The sequence below is a fragment of the Mixophyes fleayi genome, chromosome 1 (genome assembly GCF_038048845.1).
Source record: "Mixophyes fleayi isolate aMixFle1 chromosome 1, aMixFle1.hap1, whole genome shotgun sequence".
NCBI classification, from domain to species: Eukaryota; Metazoa; Chordata; class Amphibia; order Anura; family Limnodynastidae; genus Mixophyes; species Mixophyes fleayi.
In genome coordinates this window covers 267,027,576-267,050,994 of record NC_134402.1, presented here as the reverse complement: position 1 = coordinate 267,050,994, position 23,419 = coordinate 267,027,576, and the positions used below count along the sequence as shown (strand labels likewise).

At 38.3% G+C, this 23,419-nt stretch overlaps 1 protein-coding gene across 4 annotated transcripts in view; it reads left to right on the top strand.

Moving 5' to 3' along the window:
* ADAMTSL1 (ADAMTS like 1) overlaps positions 1 to 23,419 on the top strand; it is a 784,967-nt gene that overhangs the window by 593,471 nt on the left and 168,077 nt on the right. For all 4 annotated transcript variants that reach the window (XM_075210866.1, XM_075210846.1, XM_075210837.1 and 1 more), the window contains 2 exons: positions 4,259 to 4,304; positions 12,900 to 13,136. In XM_075210866.1, the coding sequence (XP_075066967.1) occupies positions 4,259 to 4,304; positions 12,900 to 13,136 (283 nt within the window). The remainder of the gene's footprint in view (positions 1 to 4,258; positions 4,305 to 12,899; positions 13,137 to 23,419) is intronic.

The window sequence follows — 23,419 nt, the reverse complement described above, 5'->3', positions numbered from 1 at the left end:
TAAAATATACTTAGCTACAAGTGTTGATCAATTTATAGGTAGATATGTTCAGTACATCAATCGCATCAGCAATTCTAGGAGCCCTCCTCAGTCTGCAAGGCTAGAATGGGTTTTAGGCCCCCTGGCACGTTTGCAGTCAGCGTGATTCCATACGCAGCAGATCCATTTAGTCCGTCTTCAGTTTTGCTAAAAAAAAAGCTCCAGTGTGCCAGGTAAAACAGCGCTGCTTGCCATGTGTGGTACGCTTTCCAGATTTGCTGACCCCTGGTCTAGACTGAACCTGCATGAAGACCCCTAAAGTTTAACCTAAAATAATTTGACAGAAGGATCTTGACAAATAATTCAGAAATATAATTCCAACTTGGATTGTCTGCTTTTGTTTAGATTTTAAGGCTTTTAATGTGACATGCATGATTTTATCTGTTTTTCTTGAATAATGTTCACAGACTAAACAATGCTTTAAACAGTGCTCCACACCCATATTTTTTTAACCTACAATTTATTGTTTGAAATTTCATATTTTTTCGATATGCACCAAACTAATGTCTGACAGTACTGACAGTAACTGCAAGATTCTATTTTATTTTTAGTAATTATTTAATGTTCCATGGCTCATACAAGTCCCTTAATAGACATTGCTAACAGGTTTATATAAATGTTTGAAGTAGAACATTTGTTAGTAATAATCCCTTTCTTAATGTGAATCTGTCATTCCCATATGAAATTGTAACGAAGTTTCCACATAATTAGTTATTTAAAACAACTAATAAAGATAAGCAGAAGAATAAGAAGTAAACAGTAAAAGTGTAAAGAGCTATAAAAGTATTTTTTCCTGAATAAATAGCAAATATCAGGTATATTGAGTGTGATGCGGTGGAATATTAATATATTTACTAATTGGAAAAAAGTAAATACATATCATGTACAGTCCATCAAATAGATAAATAATTGTGCGATATAAATAGCATTCCATGAAGAATGAACTGAATTATCATATTTTATATTCCCATTCCAATATATTATGGGTAAATGTCCTGTGTATATATATAATCATACCCAGTCTATACAGCCACATGTTCACTATATACATTTATGTCCAAAATCTACAGCCACATCTCTAATACAGTATACAATCCCAGGTGTTTTAGGCAGGTGTGGAAATAATGCAAAGCAAAAATGCTTTCAAAAATAGAATTGTTAATAGTTAATTTTTATCAATTAACAAAAGTGAATGAACAGAAGAGAAATCTAAATCAAATCAAAATTTGGTGTGACCACCCTTAGCCTCCAAACAGCATCAATTCTTCTAGGTACACTTGCACTAAGTCAGGGATTTTGTAGGATTAAAGCCAGTAATATGGTTTACCAATAATACTAAACTTGTGATAATGATCATGATTTTCATATGTAGGTTGAAATACAGTCATTGTCAGAATCACTAGGTGGAATTGATGATACCTGCCAGCAGTTGGCGCTACTGAGTATGAGGCACGGAGTCTAACACGCCCCTGGTTTTCACCAGGAACCCCCGCAAGGAGGTATGGACTTCGCTGCAAGGGACGTGCAGGTCGCGGCCCTCAGTATCAGTCAGCTGGCGAGGTAACAATTGAGGCAGCGGTGATAGCCCACCAGGATGCAGGATGGAAGAGTAGTCAACAAGCCGGGTCAAAACCAGAGGAATGGATATAGCCAAATCAGAAGCAGGAGAATGGTCAGGAAGCCGGGTCAATACCAAATATCAGTCTAAGCCAGTATCAGGAACCAAGGAGAAGTCAGGAACAAGCCGGGGTCAGAATCCAAATAACAGCAACACAGGAACAAACTCTGGAGCAAGGCTGAAGACCTAACACTCTGGCACTAGACATGTGTCAGAGGCTGCCTTATATACCCTAAGGTGCCTCCTGATAGGGTTAGGGAGATTTTGGCGGTAAGACATGCTGGCTGCAGACAGGTGAGCAGAGATAGCGTCCCGCTGCTAGGCAACAGGGCGGAGTTTCTTGGAAGGTGCAGGCGTCCGTCTCCTGCACCAAGTGTCAGTGCGGAGACGGCGCCTGACAGTCATTAATTGAAACAGAAACAGTTGTGCAGGAGGCTTAAAACTGGGTGAGGAACAGCCAAACTCTGCTGCAAGGGTGAGGTTGTGGAAGACCGTTTCATATCACAGGTCATACACCATGGCAAGACTGAGCACAGCATCAAGACACAGGGTAGTTATACTGCATCAGCAAAGTCCTCTCCCAGGCAGAGATTTCCAAGCAGACTGGGGTTTCAAGATGTGCTGTTCAAGCTCTTTTGAAGAAGCATGAAGAAATAGGGAGCATAGAGGACCGTAGACGCAGAGGTCGGCCAAGGAAACTTGCATCAGAGGAAAGACACATCATGCTTGTCCCTTCTAAATTGATGTCCAGCAGTGCCATCAGCTCAGAACTAGTAAAAACCAGTTGAACCAGGTACACCCATCTACTGCTTGGTGAAGTCTGGGCAGAAGTGGTCTTCATGGAAGAATTGCAGCCAAAAAGCTATACCTTTGACGTTTAAACAAGACCAAGCGACTCAACTATGCACGAAAACAAAGGAACTGGGGTGCAGAAAAATGGCAGCAGGTGTTCTGGACTGAGTTTAAATTTGAAATATTTGGCTGTACCAGAAGGTAGTTTGTTTGCCGAAGGGCTGGAGAGCGGTACAATAATGAGTGTCTGCAGGCAACAGTTAAGCATGGTGGAGGTTCCCTGAAAGTTTGGGGCTGCATTTCAGCAAATGGAGTTGGGGATTTGGTCAGGATTAATGGTGTCCTCAATGCTGAGAAATACAGGCGAGTACTTATCCGTCATGTAGTACCATCAGGGAGGTGTCTGATTGGCTCCAAATTTATTCTATTCTTCTACCTTAGAAAGCTTTCTTACTTCGCAGCATTTTTTCCACACCTGCCTAAAACTTTTGCACAGTAGTGTGTGTGTGTGTATATATATATATATATATATATATATGTATATATATGTATATGTGTATATGTATATGTGTATATGTATGTGTATATATATATATGTATGTATGTGTATATATATATATGTATGGATATATAGTTAGATACTGTATATTCCCATGCACAGAATATACTGCACCTTGATCAACTCATGCAGCCCAATAGCACTCTACACACTTGTGTCTAGCTCAGTAAACAGGCAAGGTCCGCATAGAGAAACTCCTATGAATTAACCTATTCTGTCACTAATTTTAGTGCTATGGTTGTTTTTAATTTATTGAACTCCCAGTTGGGTGTTCTCAATAATAAAAAGCAAACATATGGCTATGACCAATATCACTGCAGAATACTTTCGGTTACTTTCCATGAGTAGACCCGACAGATGGCTCATGTGAGGTAGCCTGCCATGTCATAACTGCAATGGTAAACATTCCAATGACATATTATTTAATCATAATAGTGTTCAAAAGATGTGTTAGAGCTGTTTGACAAATGACATAATAGCTGTGACCAAGCAGAAGTATTTGCCCTTACTTGTGTTTTTTTTACTAGCATGTAATCATGTTTTAAATTCTTTTGCAGCATCCATGACCGTACAAAAATTATGCAGGCATAATTTTTCATTCAAACAAAACACTTTTAAAACAAAAATGCTCAAATATGTGAAATGCTCACACAGTAAATAGAAATATACAAATCCCCTATAAGTACAAGGGGCCTGATTCATTAAGGATCTTAACTTAAGAAACTTCTTATTTCAGTCTCCTGGACAAAACCATGTTACAATGCACGGCGTGCAAATTAGTATTCTGTTTTGCATATAAGTTAAATACTGACTAATACTAATTTGCACCCCTTGCATTGTAACATGGTTTTGTCAAGGAGACTGAAATTAGAAGTTTCTTAAGTTAAGATCCTTAATGAATCAGGCCCGTGATGAAGATGTACCAGAAAAATTACTTGAAGTGTTAACCTGAAGATCATGTTCGGGTTGAGGTTTCGATGCGGTCTTCGATAAAGTCCAAAAGTGTTTTTTTACCAGGGGTAATTTAAATACTCCGGTCCTGCCACTACACCCTAATATGCACCCAGACATGGCACCATTCATTCCTCATTGCGCTATAATATAACAGATGTATTTTTTTTTCATATTATCAGCTGTAAAATCAAACTGCAGTACAACAGGGGGTTGAACATCTCTGTTAAATACATGTTTAACTGTTATGAGAGATTGCAGCTACCGTTATGCACACTAATTTTTAATATTCCCTACAGAAGCTGTGAAGGTCGGAACATACGGTACAGGACGTGCAGCAATGTGGTAAGCTACTTTATCTCTTAACTACAATTCTGACATTCATTCTAATGCTTTATTTTTTTTGTCTCTCAATTGTGCTGATCATGAAAATAGTGTACATTATTGTATTTTGTGCATTTCTGGCTGAACATTTCGAAACAAAACTTTTTTTTTAATTAATTCGTTATCATGGCCTCATATCACTGCTGCTTTGTGTCTGACACAAAACGTGGTGTTCTGAGAAAGAGAGAAATGATGATAGCGTCTGTTCTAAGCAGTCACAATAAGAGAAACAAAAACTGTGGGAGCCAGTGCCACCATTTGAAAGAGAAAGGAATGGCAAAATATTTGGTGGGCAGTTTGAGTAAGTAGCTTGACATGAGTTAGTTGGGATAGCCTACTAGATAGCTGCATACTACTGCACTAAGTGACAGAGGATTGAGATAACAATACACCATACTTGCCAACTCTCCCTGAATGTCAGGGAGACTCCCTGAAATAGGGGTGATCTCCCTCACTCCCTGAAGAGTCTGGCATTCTCCCTGATGCTGAGCCAGTACAAGACGTGGTTGGCTTCGCCATCTGTGGCATGATGACACAGTTCAGAAATTGTGTCCTATGTTCATGTATTGATGCCTATGGAGGTGGCCATTTTCATGGAGACCAAGATTTAATCAAAGAACGACAGGTAAGACAACATGGGGCATATTCAATTAGGGTTTCGGCCCGCGGTAATGCGCGTTACCGCGGAAAGTGCGCGTTATTGCCGGTATTACGGTACCACAATAATGCAGATTTTCGTTCGCAGCCCATAGGGTGGATTAAGTTTCACGGCTGTTCCGGCGCGATCCCGCGGACCGGAAAGCTAATTGAATATGCCCCCATGACTTCAGTAGTGGAGACAGAAATGTAAAAGACACTTCAGTCTCTAGAGATGTCTGGGAGACCTACCAGAGAGCAGGGCAACCTCCCGGTTTTCGCCCCCGCAATACATAAGTGGCGCAAATATCGCGTCATCTTAGCCCCGTCCCTTGCTGTAATTGGCCAAAAGTGTTAAAAAAATTGACAGTCGTTTAGCGGGCAGAGCCACAATGATGTGATTCGTTAAGCCTTGTCCCCACACGCCCACCTCCCCCAGGATCTCCCTGAAGCCAACGAGGAAAAGTTGGCAAGTATGCAATACACAAAGACTAAAAATAGCTTAAAAAAAGTTTAAAAAAGCCTGGCCTCTAAATTATACCTACTCTTAAAGGTTTGTTTATTTTTCTAACTTTATGGGAAAATATTAAAGATTTTATTCAGTCTTTAACAAACAAACATAATGAGAGCTGTCTTTGAAATGTATAATATTTGTACTTGGTAACTGTACATGTTCCCCATCTAGCAGATCATCTGAAATATGCCCTCTGTGCAATCTACCTTAACATGACTTTCTGTGGTTAAAGTAAATGCATCAAACGTGTTTATCATGTTGTAAATAGACTACAGTTTTCTTAATCACCTAGGCGCTATATGGACATTGTGACAATGCTGTGTGTAGAGTATGCATCAGACTGGGTTAAAGCAACTTGTAAACTTTTCTGAAGCAATTATGTCACTAAATGAAGTCACATTATGCAAATGAGGCTTAAATGGACTTTTAAATAGACCTGGAACAATGACTGATGAAAAATGACTAGAGCACATTGTCCATTGTCATGGCTAATGCATGACCCTTTCATAGAACCATTTATCAATGTCTCTGTATTACAAAGCAGGCACTAACAGCTGTATACTGAAGTTTAGTGTCTTGTTTTTAGAAGTTAACACATTTCATTTAGAAAGAACTGTTTGCTTGGAAGAAATACCGGACCTCATGTAGCGTACTTCTGTTACTTTGTGTAAAATACGCATTTACATACTGCACATGAGCACCAAATGTGCTCACATATTCATGTGTATGCAGATTCGGTCACATCTTAGGCTCGGTACACTTTACAGAATTTTCCGTGCAATGTGATATCTACAACGATTTTACTAGCGACTGAAATAAAAAGTCACGATCAGCATGCTGATTCATGTGTACATACTATACATGTTTTAAAAGATTTACCCTCAGATCTGTGCTTTTCATCTGTCATAACCATCGGCTGAAAAGATCATGACTCTGTAAACTCTATGGAGATCCTGATTGTGAGTGCATACACACTCCAGGATTGGAAGGGTCTCGATCCATATTGTTCAATTTTACTATAAGGGAGGGATACCCTTAGTTAGTTTTGCTCCTGCAATCATTAGGAAGAGAGTGCTATTCTATCCCAATTATCGATCCATAGCTAAACAAGATTTATAGTGCTGATGAACAATCAAATCATATGATGGTGGGTGCTTTGGAACGACTATTGTCCATCATCTAAGTGTACACACTAATGCGATATCGGCTGAATGGCCGTTTTTCGGGTGATTGGCCCGATGGTTGGCTAAAAACACTATAGTGTGTACCCAGCCTTACATTTATGACACCTTATGCTTAGAGAAGAGAAACGAGAGCAGGAAGGGATGGAAATCATAGACTAGTATAATAATAACGTGGTCTCGTAAATGCAACTGAGAAAGACCTGGGGGGCTGGTGCAAACATCCATGCTATTGATGATCATCAGCACTGATCTTTACAGTGTTAAAACAAATAGAAAATGAATAAATAAAAACGTGAGCCGCACCCCATCCTCAAAAGTGAATTAATCTCCAACGCTTATAACCTGGGCTGGTTACTGCTATTGCTGGTGGACGAATAGGGTCCCCCTGCAACAGTCATAACTAGCAACAGGCTGGGCTGGTCTCACTGTAACAGAGAACCCACAATGTTGGCCGCCTTGTTATGAGGGCATACACCCCTAGCCTATTCAGCACTGGGCTGAATTTCCTAGGGTAATAGGGCCTACAAATAAATGCGGGCCCTCCCCGACCAGAAGAAGTCAGCCACATGCTGATAGCCCTGCAAGGGTGTTTGGATGAGCTCTGTTGACATGAGCTCTGGGGCTCTGTTGGGATGATATACTTTGATTTGGGTGCTTACAAAGCCATTCTTAAGTTCTGTTGTCAGACTGAATGGATCTTTTGAGCTAAGCTAAGAATAAGTACAAAACAAACAATCTGAATCATTCTCAGGCATCATCTGTGTCAGTTAGTTTATGTGGTGATTTTAGGCTCATTTCATCTAGATTGTCAAAGTTAGCCAAGAAAATCTCCACATGTGGCTATCTTAAGGTACAAGCAAAGACGGTGGGAATATTTACTAAAGGTTCTAAAAAGGAAAAGTTTAGGTGTTGCCCATAGCAACTAATCAGATTCTAGCTATTATTTATCTTGAACATTCTAAAAAATGTTTACTAGAATCTGATTGTGAAGGACAACACCGACATCTTTCCTTTTTAGAAGGTTTACTAAATCTACCCCAATGTGTCTTTTAACTCTATAAAAAAATGACCTATTCCAGTGTTGGCTAACCTGTGACACTCCAAGTGTTGTGAAACTACAAGTCCCAGCATGCTTTGCCAATATATAGCAGCTTATTGCTGGAAGGGTATGCTGGGACTTGTAGTTTCAGAACACCTGAAGTGTCACAGGTTAGCCAACACTGACCTAGTCTATAGCTCTCAACTCTACCTTAATGTTATTAAGATTCATATAGGATTGCTCAGGAAAGAAATTGAAGTGTCTGGAGTACATTGTGTTTTCACAAAGGCTTTTGTTAGCATAGTGTTAGTGAAATGTTTCTAAGTTAACATTTTCTATATTTCGATAATGACATATAATTTGCCAGGAAAATGTCTTGACCTTTTCAAACTGGCTTCGTATTCCATCACTACAGAAAACAGAGTTCACAGTCTTTCAATAATAGGCATTTTATGCATGCTTATGACCAAAACAGCAGCTGTTTAGTGATTTATTAAAACATATTTAATTGTATCTTGCTGATATAATAATTGGACAGATCTGCCAAGGAACACTGTTTACTATGATTATGAAAGCAATAAAAGAGTGATGTAATTTGACAGGTGACTTATAACCAATAAATAAGGATAGAGAAAATATGGATTGAGTTTAATAGCGTTAACACACTGGCCCTGGAAATTCTTTAACACTAATTATTAATGATAAAAATGAAGGACTGTGGAATTACTGACAATTTATTGTATTAAAAACAATCATAATAAGCTCCCATGGCACTCAATTACTGACTTTCAAGGCCATACATTTCCACCTACAGAAAAAAAATGAGGCTATTAATATGACCTAATATTTGGGGATATTTCAGAAAATCTACAGCACTTTTTTTAAGATACATATCACTCTCAATTGAGAGTATATACATATGATGAAGAAAGTACACCCTCTTAAGTCTGTGGTTTTACATGTCAATTAACAATCATCTAGTCCTCACCAAGTCCTACTTGCAGGGCCCATATTCTATGTTGTAGGAACGAGGGATGGCTGTTGGATTCTTAAGGCCCTTTTCTGGGTAGCTTGGGATTAGCAAGATGGTCCAGGCCCAAAGACTTCCAGCCTGACATTGCTGTGCTTCTCAGTGGCTAGCACATCCTCGGGGAGAAACCAGCTATGTACTGTGCTGCGATCAGGGGCAGATTGGGCTGGGGGGCAGGTGGGTATCTGCACCCCAGCCCACCCCTGGGGGAACCCCTACTTATTACATGCAAGTGCTATTAATTAATGTCGGGGCTAGTTGGGGGGGCATAATTATAAAACTTTGTATCTTTTGCATTGACAGTTAGGTTTTATATTTTAATTCATAATGCACTGCTTGTGAAAGAGGGGGGGGGGGAAACTGTGTGCACCTAATCAGCCTTAGCGGGTGGCTATACCTTTCAGTGCAAGGCATACAGCATAGACCATATACAGTCATGTGCTACACCACCTCAGCTTCTGTTATCATATACTGATCTTCTCCAGTCTGGACTCACCACATGCTTCTCTGACAATCTTTTGGTGCTCAGTCTCATGTGTCTGAACTGTGACTCAAAGGGGCCTATATTTTAATGGCAGCATTCCCACCCCGTTAATTATCATTCCTTATCGTAACAATATCATCATGCCAGGTCAGCGTATCCGATAAGAGGCTGCCCCCGCTGTGACTTTACTATACTAATAACTCCAGGATCTGACCTGAAGTTTTTAATGTGCATGCGTGACCTTGTGGTGTTAGCCATTGGGGTCATGCATTGAGTTGGGCTTTTCAGAGTTTGATAAATTGGCCCAGAACGCAGTCCCCATTGAGAACTATGTGGACTGTGGAGCATTTTTAATAAAACTTAATTAGTGTAGCAATTTACTGTCGTTAGATTAAGCAGACCAGTATTATGCAACTTGTTGCCCTCCGGTTTATTCAACTAAAAGCCCCAGCGTTCTGGTATGTTGGAGCTTGCAATTCTACAACTGGTGAAGCATTCCGGGGTAGGTAGGAGGAGATTCTCTTTGGGATTATGATGTCTAATCGAGTGGGGTTGTGGGAGCCAGGGGGCAGCAGGGAATTAACTTTTGTTCTATCTGTGACTTGACTGCCTTCTGCAATGAAGATAAAGGATCCAAAAAATGTAGAGATAAAGGATTGCTATTATTTTTCTTATTGCATGCTGTGTTATCTGACCCATAGTAAAGAGCCAGATATCTTACTCTTTACTGTGGGGGTGGGTGCAGTGGTGATAAAGTGTAGGATTGAATTAAAATGATTGTTTCTTTGAGGGGAAATTATTTGGGAATATAACTCTATCTGATTGGGGACAGCAGGGAATATATTTCTGTTGTATCTATGAGTGACACTCTGTCAGTGGATTAGTTGAAGGGTGATTTTCATTGGTGTAATGACAATTCCACGGTATAAGCAGCACGGTGGCGTAGTGGTTAGCACTTCTGCCTTACAGCACTGGGGTCATGAGTTCAATTCCCGACCATGGCCTTATCTGTGAAAAGTTTGTATGTTCTCCCCGTGTTTGCGTGGGTTTCCTCCGGGTGCTCCGGTTTCCTCCCACACTCCAAAAACATACTGGTAGGTTAATTGGCTGCTAATAAATTGACCCTAGTCTGTGTCTGTCTGTGTGAGTATGTTAGGGAATCTAGACTGTAAGCTCCAATGGGGCAGGGACTGATGTGAGTGAGTTCTCTGTACAGCGCTGCGGAATTAGTGGCGCTATATTAATAAATGGTGATGATGATGATAAGCAGGGCTATTTTATGCAAGTTTCAATACGCAAACAGACATACATCAGAACATGCTCAATATGTATATAGTTATAACGTGTCATAAGAAAAGGAAATAATGTTGGCACCAGGTATAGGGTACTGTAGCGGTAAGGTGTATAGGTGCCAGGGAATGCAATGGAAAAGGCATTTTAGCAAGGACAGACAGCATTTTGCCTAGGACCCTATGCTTATTCTGTCTTCGAGTCTCAGTACAACTTATCTATCTTCCCTTTATAGTGGATAACATCTTTGGGGGCATATTCAATTGTTGGCATTAATGCCTAAAGCAACGCGGCGCATGCACTATTACCATCATTACGGTAATAGTGCACGTAAATACCGTTATTACGGTACATTTCTCACTGGATTTCAGCTCGCGGCTCAGGGAGCGGCGAGCTGAAATCCGGCTTAGTATTACCGTAATAACGGTAATACTTTTTCTGCGGCGGAAACCGCCAACAATTGAATATGCCCCTTTGAGTCTGCATACTGGTTATTTGAATCTTGTTTTCTGTTTCCCCATGTTACTGAACAAGTAGGCTTTGCTTATTCTACAGTTAGTTTGCATAATATTCAGCCTATCATCATGCCTTTTGCGTGATGTCGCTGATCCCTAATGAATTGTTTCACCCCACACAATGATGCCTCTAGTGAGAGCTGGTTACTGCATCACTTAAAAACATGTACTTGTATTATTTGTATGGTACTTGCACACATAAAAATGTATGCAGCTATTTGTTGCCATATTCCCCACACAGACAAGAAGAGGAATAAGCCATTTAAAACCAAATGATCTTTCACTATCCCTGAAGGATAAAATAATACCTAAAGTGTGTTTTGTACTTTGCAGATGTCTCTGACATGCTTTTATTTCCCACCCACATGTATGAAATAAATCAGACTTTTGGGCAGTGCTTCTAATTACTACAGTATAATTGAGCCAATGCTCCAGATGGAAAGTAATTGATCTGCTCTCCTTTAGGGACTGATACCGAGCGCATCATAGTAGAAAAGAGCAGAGTTATATAAACGTGAACTCATCTGTGATGTGCTTTATATTCTATAGGGAAAAGGCTTGGACAGGGTTGTCCTAAGCCTAGAACAATAATTATATTTCAGAATACTCCACTGTGTCCTTCTCTGTGATCTGATTCCCGAGCCTTGTCTGTTGCATAATGTGACCTAAATCTGCTGCTTTTATGATACACTATTTAGTTCCAGAAAATATTCACTGATTATAAGGTTAAAAACATAAAGGAAAACCCATAGTGTATTTATTCCATGTATCCAAAAATAACAAATTTTGCATTTGTTTTGTATTATATCTATCTGCCTATAATAGTATATATATATAGCTTTGTCACATGTACATGAATATTTTGTTTCCTTTTATTAATCAGAAGTTAGATGTGCAAAATTATCTCCAACATAACACAGTTATATTGCCATGGAAATTAAGACAAGTAGCCTATACTAGGTGCCCTTGCCTGGAGTATTGCACATTTCTGAGTAGTGTGCTCATTGTTGGGATGAGAGCTTCGTAGGGGGAAAAAATCACCATTAGGTAATAAATCCCAACACTGTAGGGGCTTATATTGCCTAGAGAGATTAACTCTTGGGCTAGGTCTAGTCACAGATTTTAAACATAATACCCAGACACAATAAACCTCACCCTTACTTATTTTAAAATGTCCTACTGGTAAGAATGATATACTGATTGGCAAGCCACACAATGGCTATGGAAATGTTTTATGCAACTGAAAGTCTCATGACATACAGGGGTGTGACTACTAGCAGCCCCCTGCAATGACTGTCAGTCTGCAACGGAGGCCCACACTCTCCATTATTATGCATGTTAGCAGAGCATGGGCCTCCGGAGTGAATGGACACTACCCTGATGAAGGATTAAAGCATATTAAACATAGGCAAATTGAGGGCTGATGGGAAATGCTGAAAATAAGCAAATATAAAAATAAACCAGAACATGTCTATTCAAACCGATGCTTCAAAATTGTTTGTCCTTGCAAAGATAGATCAGGTGGGAGGTATCCGTGTTGGCTAGTGTCTTTAGGCACTAGCCAACTTGTGCCCTCTTAACTCCTAACTATACCTAGACATACTTCTACATTCAACCTTTGCCTGCATCACCTGCTAAAACATCCACATTTCACTCAGTCTGTGATGTGGTATAAAGAATGAGAAAAGATAAAGTAGGTTAGAACTTGCTCTGTTAGATACAGAATGTGTAAGTCACACTTTAATAATATTGCATCAGTTTCTCCTTTTTTACTTTTCAGTGTTCCTTGCGCTAGTTTTGTTATTTGAGTGGGCAGAGATCTCCCATATAATACAGCTATGCTTATTTCTTTCCCCTCTAACAGGATTGTCCGGCAGATTCAGGAGATTTTCGAGCTCAGCAGTGCTCTGCCCATAACGATGTCAAATATCAAGGACAGTATAGGGAATGGATTCCAATTCATAATGACCCTGAAAACCCTTGTTCTTTAAAGTGCCAAGCAAAAGGGACTTCTCTTATTGTGGAACTTGCTCCTAAAGTACTGGATGGCACTCGATGCTACACAGAATCCTTGGATACGTGCATCAGTGGTTTATGCCAGGTAAGCAATCATTATCCATTATATTATTTGATATACCGTTATTGTATCCATTTTTATGTCTTGAACTTTTACAAGTCAAATGCTGCCCACACACATGCAGATTTAATTGTCCAAATTGAATATTTCCCGAACACGCTCCCAGCTGCCGTGACTTTGAGGTGTTTGCTGTATGAGGTCACACACAATTGTAGCCTGCAGTCTCTCTCTACCTATCACACAGATTATAGACCTACTGAAACGCCCCCAAACAGCGCTCTCACACCCTCCACACACTGCTGATCTGCCACCACCTATTGTATACGGGCAATAGGACCCCAATATACTGTCCCACATTGGCATCCAAGGCTTCTAGCTGCTCACAGGCTAATAATGCCCCCACCAGCGAACAAAGGTTTAACTCTTCACACCTCCAGACGGTTACACAAATGTAAATGCAAGCACACACTAAGCTTGTTAATCAAATGTATCAACAATTCACACACTGGCATTCAAAGGGTAACTTGGTCGAGCTATTTTTTCTTAACAGGCTTAGAATTCTTAAAATTTCAAGGACGAACATATTAAATTATAGATTTAATATACAAAAGTACATGGCATTTAGATACTGAAAAAAATCAATTGTAATAAATGGACATAACATACACAAACAAAACAGTTTAAAATAAAAAGGATTTGATTCAGAATATAACTTACATCGAAGTGGTATATTCTGGCCAAGGAAAATTGGCTTTTAAGATTCACAGCTTGTCAATGTGAATTGATTTCCCAAAAACTGACAATTTGCTGTACCTGGTCTTAGCCTTTTAAAAACACTTCCACACCTCTTCCTACCCCCAGGGGTTGTGGCCTGTGACACTTTTTTCAATCACCATCTGCATGTCGCCTGATTTACTAACAAATTCTACTTTGTGACCTAACTTTTCTGTGGAGCATTGCACAGATCCAATTTTATTATTATTATTAAATCCCCTATGAATTGGTCCATCTTTTGATATCAAACACACCCAGATACAGTGTAATCATAGAGCTTATACTCATTTCCCTAACTTCTCTGTGGGGCAGAATTCTGAATTTGACATATGAGTTGCCCTTCATCATGCTATGGAGGAATATGTGGATGATAACTACTTTTATCGATTTTAAGTGGCATATTTTAAAACTGAATTCTATTTGTCTATATAAAGTATAGCCAAGTTGGCACATGGCCTCTGTGAACCAGACACCATGCTGAGCGTTTCCTAAAAGTATATTCAAGTGTCAAACTCCATCCCAGGCCAGGCTATATCTCACAGCAGGGGCTCTTTGAAGCTGCCACAGGTGACACTCCTATCTTCTCACACTGGAATGTGCAAAGCCATCAAATCAGACTTTCTGTCTTCACATTTTACACTTTAGTAGTTCAACTTATCAATGGATTCATTTGATATAACATATTTACACTACAGTTATGATTTATCCCGTATTTCCCCCGTATTATGTGGTTAACCCTTATAACTGTAAGTTCTCTATGTTCACGACACTGAGCCTTGTACATTTTTCTAATACACAATTACCCACATGCACCACTGGTAGAACACTTGACATTGACTCTTGATCTTTGGAAGACTGATTAGAATGTACCAGTTACACTCTATGTAGCATCCACAATTTTAATTATTTGTTACAAATGAAATATACGCATTTTATCCACTCAGCAGTAAAGAAATCTTTTGTGCAAAAGCTCCCTGGATCTTCCACAAAACACATCAGGAGACCATTATATAGCCCTGTCCAAAACAATTTATATTTAAAGAAAAAACATGTTGGCTAGTTGTCCACAAAGCATTCTGGTAGTGGTAGCAAAGTGTGTGACCGAATTGCTCACACATTAGAATTTAGACCAAATGTAAGGTGGAAGGTAAAATAGTTATCTGTTACATTTGTTTACATCCTATAACAGTACTACTAGAATAATAAATGGAAGCCAGCTACCTTTTTGTAGCCTATTTTAGTTTAGCTCTCTGGTGGTGCATACTGGGTGGTTTTCAGGTTTAATGTTATGCCCAGATTTCTCACAAATGATAACATTCCTTTAAGACAGTTTTGCATACATCTCCTCCAATGCCACTCATATAACATGCTCTTTATTATGTGATGTCCACTAATGCATTCTTTGTCCCTCAGCCTGCCTTTTCTCAAAAGGTATCTCTTTATGCAGTATTTGAGGGCACTCTGTGTCAATAATCATTGTATGCTTCCAATAAATCTTAAGTTATCAGCTTTATCAGGATTAGACTAATATCGGCTAAAACACTGGTTTAATGTTAAATTGTAATAATGTACCCTGATTGTTTTGATTAATAATGTCTCTCTCTCTCTCTCTCTCTCTCTCTCTCTCTCTATATATATATATATATATATATATATATATATATATATATATAATATATATATATATATGTACTCAGAGATTCTGGGATGTACATTAGAAAACAGAGAGTTTCTGTATAAGAGTAGTGTGTGATATTATGTAGCTAAGCTTACAGGTACTCGGAAATACACCTTGAAACACAAAAACACAATGAAGGATTTTTCAATATTTATAATAATATTTCCAGGAGAAACGCAAAGACCTGATGATCATCATATAAGTATGCAATATATGGTGCTGATAGCCCAGGAGTTGAATGAAGGATTGCCTGAGACAATCGTAGGGAAATAGAGAAGAAGCTCACAATATGACCATAGAGAGTAACCTGTCGTAGAATGTATTGCTCTAGCAAGCATTATAGTGACTATCTAATAACATTTATAGAAAGAGCACTATTGTCACTATTATCCCAAACCAACCAATCAGGTATCAGCTTTTACAGTGAATTGCAGTCAGATTAATGAAAGCTAATATCTTATTGGATAAAATGGGTTATAACATGTGTTCTCCATGAACTTTTTTAGTAAATAAGACCTTGTATGTTTTTGCTATTAATGATTAAAAAAATACTTTAAACAGAATTCATTAGGGCTATGTCCCTATACATCAATGATTTATTGAAACATCATTACATAAGAACACAAAAACATTTCAATAAGAAGGTCGTTAATATTTATGTGTCTTCTCGATAAAATGGTTTGCTAGTATAGCGGCACAAATCCTGTTAGTACATACATGGCTGTCAGTGGCTCAAATGATATAGAATAAAGCACAAATACGTAGACTGGTCCATTGTATTTGTATGCATCATGAGCATTCTTTCTGGCTCTTAGAGACAGACAGAATATGAGTGAGAAACTCATCACCACCTCTGATTTACATTAAAAACATTACTATAACCTGAATATTGTGCAGTAATCACCAAATGTGTTCTATGTCTATGAAATGACAGTAGGGCCACACACCTCAAAATATAGCACTTAAAGCAAATAAAGATGTTGCTGGATAGTCAGCAAGTGCTGACATTAACGCAATTCTGTTCTGTAGAAAGAACATAAAATAATATAAGGTATGAAAATTCATATGTCCTCGTTTGCTGGAAGACAACACTGTGATTGAGTATGCAATGTTTTCAGGCAGGCAGAGTGTGTAGATTTTGTATAGCTGTCTGCATCTTTCTGGTTGTGAGATTATCTGGGCATTGGCTCCTGTGAAATGAGATTCCCTGTAGTTCTGCACTACAGTTTAATATGGAAATGAGCCCCTGAGTTGTTGTTTGTTTTTCTTCCCGCTTCATTTCCCTTGGCATAGGGTCTCTGATCTGAGCCAACACCGCTGGCCCTTTTGTGTAGGAAGAGAAATTTTTCTGGCCGAATCTAAATTGGCAGTGTATAAGCTACGGGTAAGCAATATACTCTAACCTTGTCCTTTTTCATGCTTTAAATCCAGTGGGCTTATACCTCTTCCACCACCACTTTCCTAAATGGCCCCATGAGCTGGGCTTGGATCGTTAAAGTGTTTTCTTTATTCCCCCTCTTCCTTTTCATTGCAAGGAGAGAGTGAGCACAGGAGCCAGGTTAAACAAAGACTCATAGTGGGAGAGAGCGAATATTAAAAACAAAACATGTTCCATGCTGGTTCTTGGGGATCTCCGTCTCCACTGTCTGACGCTGCTTAGGTTTAGAATGGTAGCTTAGCTTGAATGGGGGCACTGCCAAGTAATGTTTCTTTGGCAGCTATGTCTTAAATGTATCAGCTTGCATTAAAATAAAGGAGAAACAGAGCCAAACCAGAGTCACTTTCTTATCAAGAGAAAAATTGCTAGCAGCGGGTGGACTTAATTTGCATATGTTTGGAACTGTGATTAATTGTCCAAATGAATGTGAGGTGACGCCTTATGTCACATTTTACACTGAAAATGTTTTATTCATCCCAACTCTTTGTGTCTTTATGGACTTAGATTAGACTATGGGATCATCCAATTGTTGCATGTTCACCAAAATCTTCATATATTTTTCCTATTTATATAATATAATGGCAACGAGTGCTTTGTGGTTTGTGGTCAGATACCAGTGGAAAATATAAATGATACTTTTTATTCTTATGAATAAATTTTATGTTTTGTAGTTTTTGTGCCTGCATTATATTTGCTTTAGCTACAGTAGTTTACACTGCTATGTCCTGCTACTCATAATTGTCAAAGTTTTGCTTAGCAATGTATGTTGTCTTTGTATTCTATTGGGATATATATATATATATATATATATATATATATATATATATATATATATATCCCAATAGAAGTATAATAACAAAATAAACTGGGTCTGTCTAGCCACATTACCCCAAACTGTTCTTCTTTCCCCTAAAAACAACCCTGCAATAGGATAGCTATACAAATTAGTGTCAGGCTAAAAAAAAATGAGTAGCCAACTACAATCAGATCTAGAAGCCAGAGTCATAACTTAAAACACCTGAGGCGAGAAATAAAAATGCCGCCCCCCTAGCCCTCAACTTTAACCAAATGAACCTAAAATATTCATAAAGTGCACCCCCCTTCAGCACTGCACCCTGGACGGTCGCCCCTATCTCACAGCCCTAGTTACGGCCCTGTTAAGAAGCTAAACTTACAATACTAGAAGCTCAGAATAAAATGCATCATTTAAAAACTAATATGGAAGGATTACATTTGATAAGAAAACAATTACAAAAATCTTTTATGACACGTACGCAGGCTGCATTAACTAGATCATGCCGAAAATTCTACTAGCAGACTACTATCTAAGAAACTTAGAGGCCAGTAGGCTACAGAATAAAAGACCTTATCAATCGTGAGGGTTCTGAAATCTCCAACCCCACAGAAATAACCAACTTGTTTTCTAAATATTATGTCACACTATATAACTTAGTGGAAGATACAGACACACCTAAGTCTTCCAGGAATATTATTCACACATTCCTTAATAACCTTAAACTCCCTACCCTTAAGCTATATATCACAGAAGCACTCAATGCTCCATGGACATAATCTGAAATTCAGTAATCAAAAAAATGACCAAATGATAAAGCCCCAGGCTTTTACGACTACATATATAATTTTTACACAACCTTACACGTTGAACTTATACTTATTCTATCAAACTCTGTAATGCAGGCACTGAGATGGGTAGCTCTCCGGAAGAAATGCTGGAAGCTCAAGTAGTGACTATCCCTAAACCTGGTAAGGCCCCAACCGAATGCAAAAACTATAGTCCAATTGTCCTATTAAATACTGACATAAAAATGTATGCTAAATTGGTAGCAAATCATATTGGCCCTCTTTTTCCACAATTGATATATCCTCAAGTTAGTTTTGTAATACGACGTCAAGCATAAACGGTCTTAAACATCATTGACTTGATGTCTTGCAATCCTGGTGAACTGTTGATTCTTTCTTTTGACGAATATAAGGCATTCAGTAGACTGCACTGCCTAATATATGGAAGCGGTTTTAAACAATTTTGGCTTCAAGATGCGATCATTCAATCAGTTCTAGCTTTATACAAGAGACCATCTGTTAAAGTGTTTAGCATTGGTTTCCTTTATGAAAAATTAAAAATTATGAATGAAAATAGACAGAGGTGGCCCCTTTACCCATTAATCTTCACCTTAACCTTTCAACCTCTAGCAGTGAAACTCAGATCTACCCCTAGTTTTAATGCTGTTGAACTCAGAGGTTCTACACATAAATTGTGTCTTTTGCAACCTAATTAGCATTACATGAGATGCTAGATTACTATAGTAAGGCCTCCTTCTACAAAATAATCACCTCTGCATCTGAGACTCTCCTACTAAACATTACAAAGAACAAACAGATTGTGCTTAAAACAATTTCAAATATATTTGGAAAAAGGACTCACTATTGTATTTAGGAATTCAAGTTCCAACTAAAATAGACAAAGTATTTGAATTCAAATTTTCCTTTAATTCTACAACTTCCAATGTAACAAAAGCCTGCATTAAATATAGGGTTCCCTGGTTGCACCAGTTAGTGGCCTTCAAAAGATGTTGCTTCCCAAACGTATGTACATTTTCCATACCATTCTATACTCTGAAATATATCAATAAAATACATTTAGTTAAGATAAGATATGAGGAATACACCATGAATAGCCTGCAACTGCATGACTTTTATTAAAAAAACAACAACAAAAAAACATGGAGGGTTGGCTCTACCAAATCCTAGTGGATATCCGGAGGCCTGCAGATTAACACAATTGGTCTCTACCTCCATTTCAAAAACCTTATGCAGACTAGATAAAGCTCTTAATCCAGATTATCCCATCAAAGATTTAATATGAACTGTTAAACATCTAAAACCTGCTAGTAAAGAGATGACTAAATTAGCTTTAAATACAATGAAAATATGGGACAGAAAAGTGGGTCTAAACAAGGAAATTACCACTCCGATCTGAAACCTATCTTTAAGAGCATTAACCAGATTGATCCCAGATCTCAACCTTTCTCTTTGGTATGTGAAGGGTGTTACCTTCTCAAAAAATGTATTCAAAACAATGGAAATGAGGCATTACGTTCTAGAATCAGTATCTAGCAAACTCAGAAACTATAGAAGAATCAACCTCTCAATTACATTGGAAAGCAGGTTTACTCAAAACTTTCTCAGCAGACCAACGGGAACATAGCTATGTGAATGCCAGTGACATGTCCAAGTATTTAAATCACAATGAAATGTTGATAAAGCTATTAAATAGACTGTATCTGACACGAGCCAATAAAATCGAACAGTGGCAGGTGCGTAAAGAGCGCACTCACACACATAGCTCTTGCAGTCGGGACAAAGTCAGTCCCCTAGAACTAATACTGATGGTCCCGTATGCATGCAATCAAAAGCATCTGTAAAAATGCATTTTATGTTCAGAATACATTAATAACATCATGATAAATGTGTTTCACAGAGGGTAAAAAAATTAATGACTATAATACTAACAGGTGACAATAATACTTTTTTTTTTCCCCTGTGCATTCTTTTGGAACTTTATATTCCACATATGTAATCTACGTATCCAGGAGTGTTTTGTGCAGTATATGCAGAGCATAGCTACACCCATATTCAATAAGAGACGCTTCTTCTTGGATGTGTGTATGCCCAAATTAAATGCATTTTTAAAAAAATGCACAGTGCGTTTGCTTTGCGTGTCTTAATGTATCTGGACCAGTATGCTTGTGTATAAGCTTGTGAGCTGAGGTTGACCTAGTCATTATCGGCACTGGAATCATGGCTTTGGGCGTACTTTCACTGTCTATGCCTCAATTAATGCAGCTATAACAATTTTACCACTGCTGGAAAAATATTCACTTGTACAATATGTTGTTATGTCATGGATGGGAGGTGTAGGCCATTAAGTAAAAAAAAAAAATCTACATACATTTTCATGTATTTTAATCCTTTTTGGATGTCAACAGGCAGGACTTAAAATGTGTAACGTGGCATGTCAGGTGTTCAGCTCTGAAAATGTCTACACTGAGGCCTTCATCATATTTTCCACTGCCAAATAACAATATTAGCTCTGCCAATTGGGATTAGCTGTTATCCTTTCATTTGTTTTCTAAGGATTTGCTCCTAACAGCAGTACAACTTGAACAGTGTGAAAAAAAAAAAGCAAGGATAGAATTGTTACAATAGCTATCACTTTATCCAATCTTTTCACTCACTAGATTTTCCTTTTTTAACAGTTTAGCCACCGCTGTCCCTGCTATTTGGCATTTTTTCACATTACGTTTCATTTCATTACAGCCAATTTCTCTTTTGTCAGAGGGCCTGTAATGTATTATCCAGCAACACTGGGTGGGAAATGTCAAGGAATAACAATGATGACATTGATTACGGTTAATGTAGATTAGGAGTGGATAAAATTAAAGGCAAGTGGAACATATTTTACTGTGCGCTTTTAATATGATTTTATTTGTATTCCCTTGCAATATAAACCCACCCTTAGGAATTTAGTTTATGCTACATGCACACCCCAATGAGGAGAGCCAGAACAATGTTTTTATTAAGCCTGGGGTTTGTTTGCTTTTTTTTATAAATCTTTTTAATGTTTTTAAAGGCAGAAAAACAACAATAGAGGTATCAAACATTCTTGTAGATGGTGCCATAATCAAGGAGTATCGTTAGATCTGTATGTATGTATGTATGTATGTATGTATGTATGTATGTATGTCTGTCTGTCTGTATGTCAGCGTTTGTATGCATAAACATAACAGTCAAAACTTAAATAGCAGATCAAAAAGGGTATAAATACAACAGGCCAACAGGAATATACACTCTGTTTAGAAACGTTGTACTGTCATAACAAATGACATAAGGGTATGCATACATGTACACACATATTCCTACACATATATATATCTAATAAAATGCCTGTAGAAACAATAGCAGCTAAAAGAAAGTAAGCAATGAAAAATCAATAGAATAAGGGGAGGGCAAGACAAACACGAAGGGAACATTAAGGGTAATAGGGCAGAGTGGTATAAGCCGTAGATGCTTGTAGAGATAATCTAATTCTACCAGAGTGGGGACAAGCCGGAGCATGGAGATGATAGGGAATCCTCAGGAGAGAGGGAGCATGCGAGTGGCGGGGGAATGAGAGGACAATGGTTAAGGGGGATCGAGGCAAATCGCCATCAGGAGGTACATCAACAGATATAGGAAAAGGACATGTCAAATTTCAGTCTAATTGCCTGAGAAGATCGGGCTCGGTGGACTCTAAAGAGCTGCATGATATTGTTTTGGACTGGAACGTCTAAGGAGTCAATATATAATCCCCATGTTTTATGGAATTGTACTACCCCTTTTTCAATTTGAGGGAGGGTGGCTCTTCTATCTAGGTAGATAATGTCTAGTAGGTTGGCTTTCAACCAAGAGCGGAGGGGCCGGGAATAGCCAAAGCCTGGTTTTTAATTCAGTTTTCACACAAAGATAAGTATACCTGGTTTTACATGGCAACAATTGTAAAGTGAGAAAAGCACATCAATTAGTTAAAGTACAGTGAGACATTATAGTAGGAATAACAAATACTTTAATGGTCCGTTTGACATTATCAAATATATCTGTCTTCTATATATTCTTGCAGTATCACTCAAAATATTTTCACATTCACATTTGTAAGACAATAATATGCCTACGTCTGTTGACATAAAGGATTCTTTATTGATCCAACTAGACACAAGGATCAGAATCACTTTTTTGTTTGTCACTATCTATAAATATGAAACATAAAAGATCTTTCAAAGAAACTTTTAAGTCTTCCTTCCCTAAAGGATGCAACAAACAGCACGTTGTACATGTTCAGTTAAGTAAAAAGGCATCTGCTATAATGTATTATGTATTGAAGGCACTTTAACATATTTTATTTTGGTAATTGAATTGTGGGCAAGGACCTGTGTTTTTTTTAACATGTGCAATTCATGTGTATATGTGCCTCTTCTGTAAAGTGATTTAATGTTTTTTCCCTCTTGGCATGATAATGCATAAATACCTGGGAGCTCTCATGGTCTCTCCTGGAGGCTCAGGGCATTTATGGACATTTCAGAGTCTCAGGGTATATGGATAAAACCTCAGGATCACTCTGCCCAATCTCGCTTACTCTGTGCTTTTCGCTAACTCTCTGCTGCTGCCAGAATTTATTCTCCATTTAAAATTTACTGACAGCTGGTAAATACTTCTCATTTATAGTAAAATTGCGGCTAAAAATACTGCTGTACAATTGCAGCCTAATATGTGTATCTTGAGTTGCACATATCTTGAGAACTATAAAGCTCTCACCCGGAGACTCAGGGTGTTTATGGACCTGGAAAATATGTGCACCCCCAG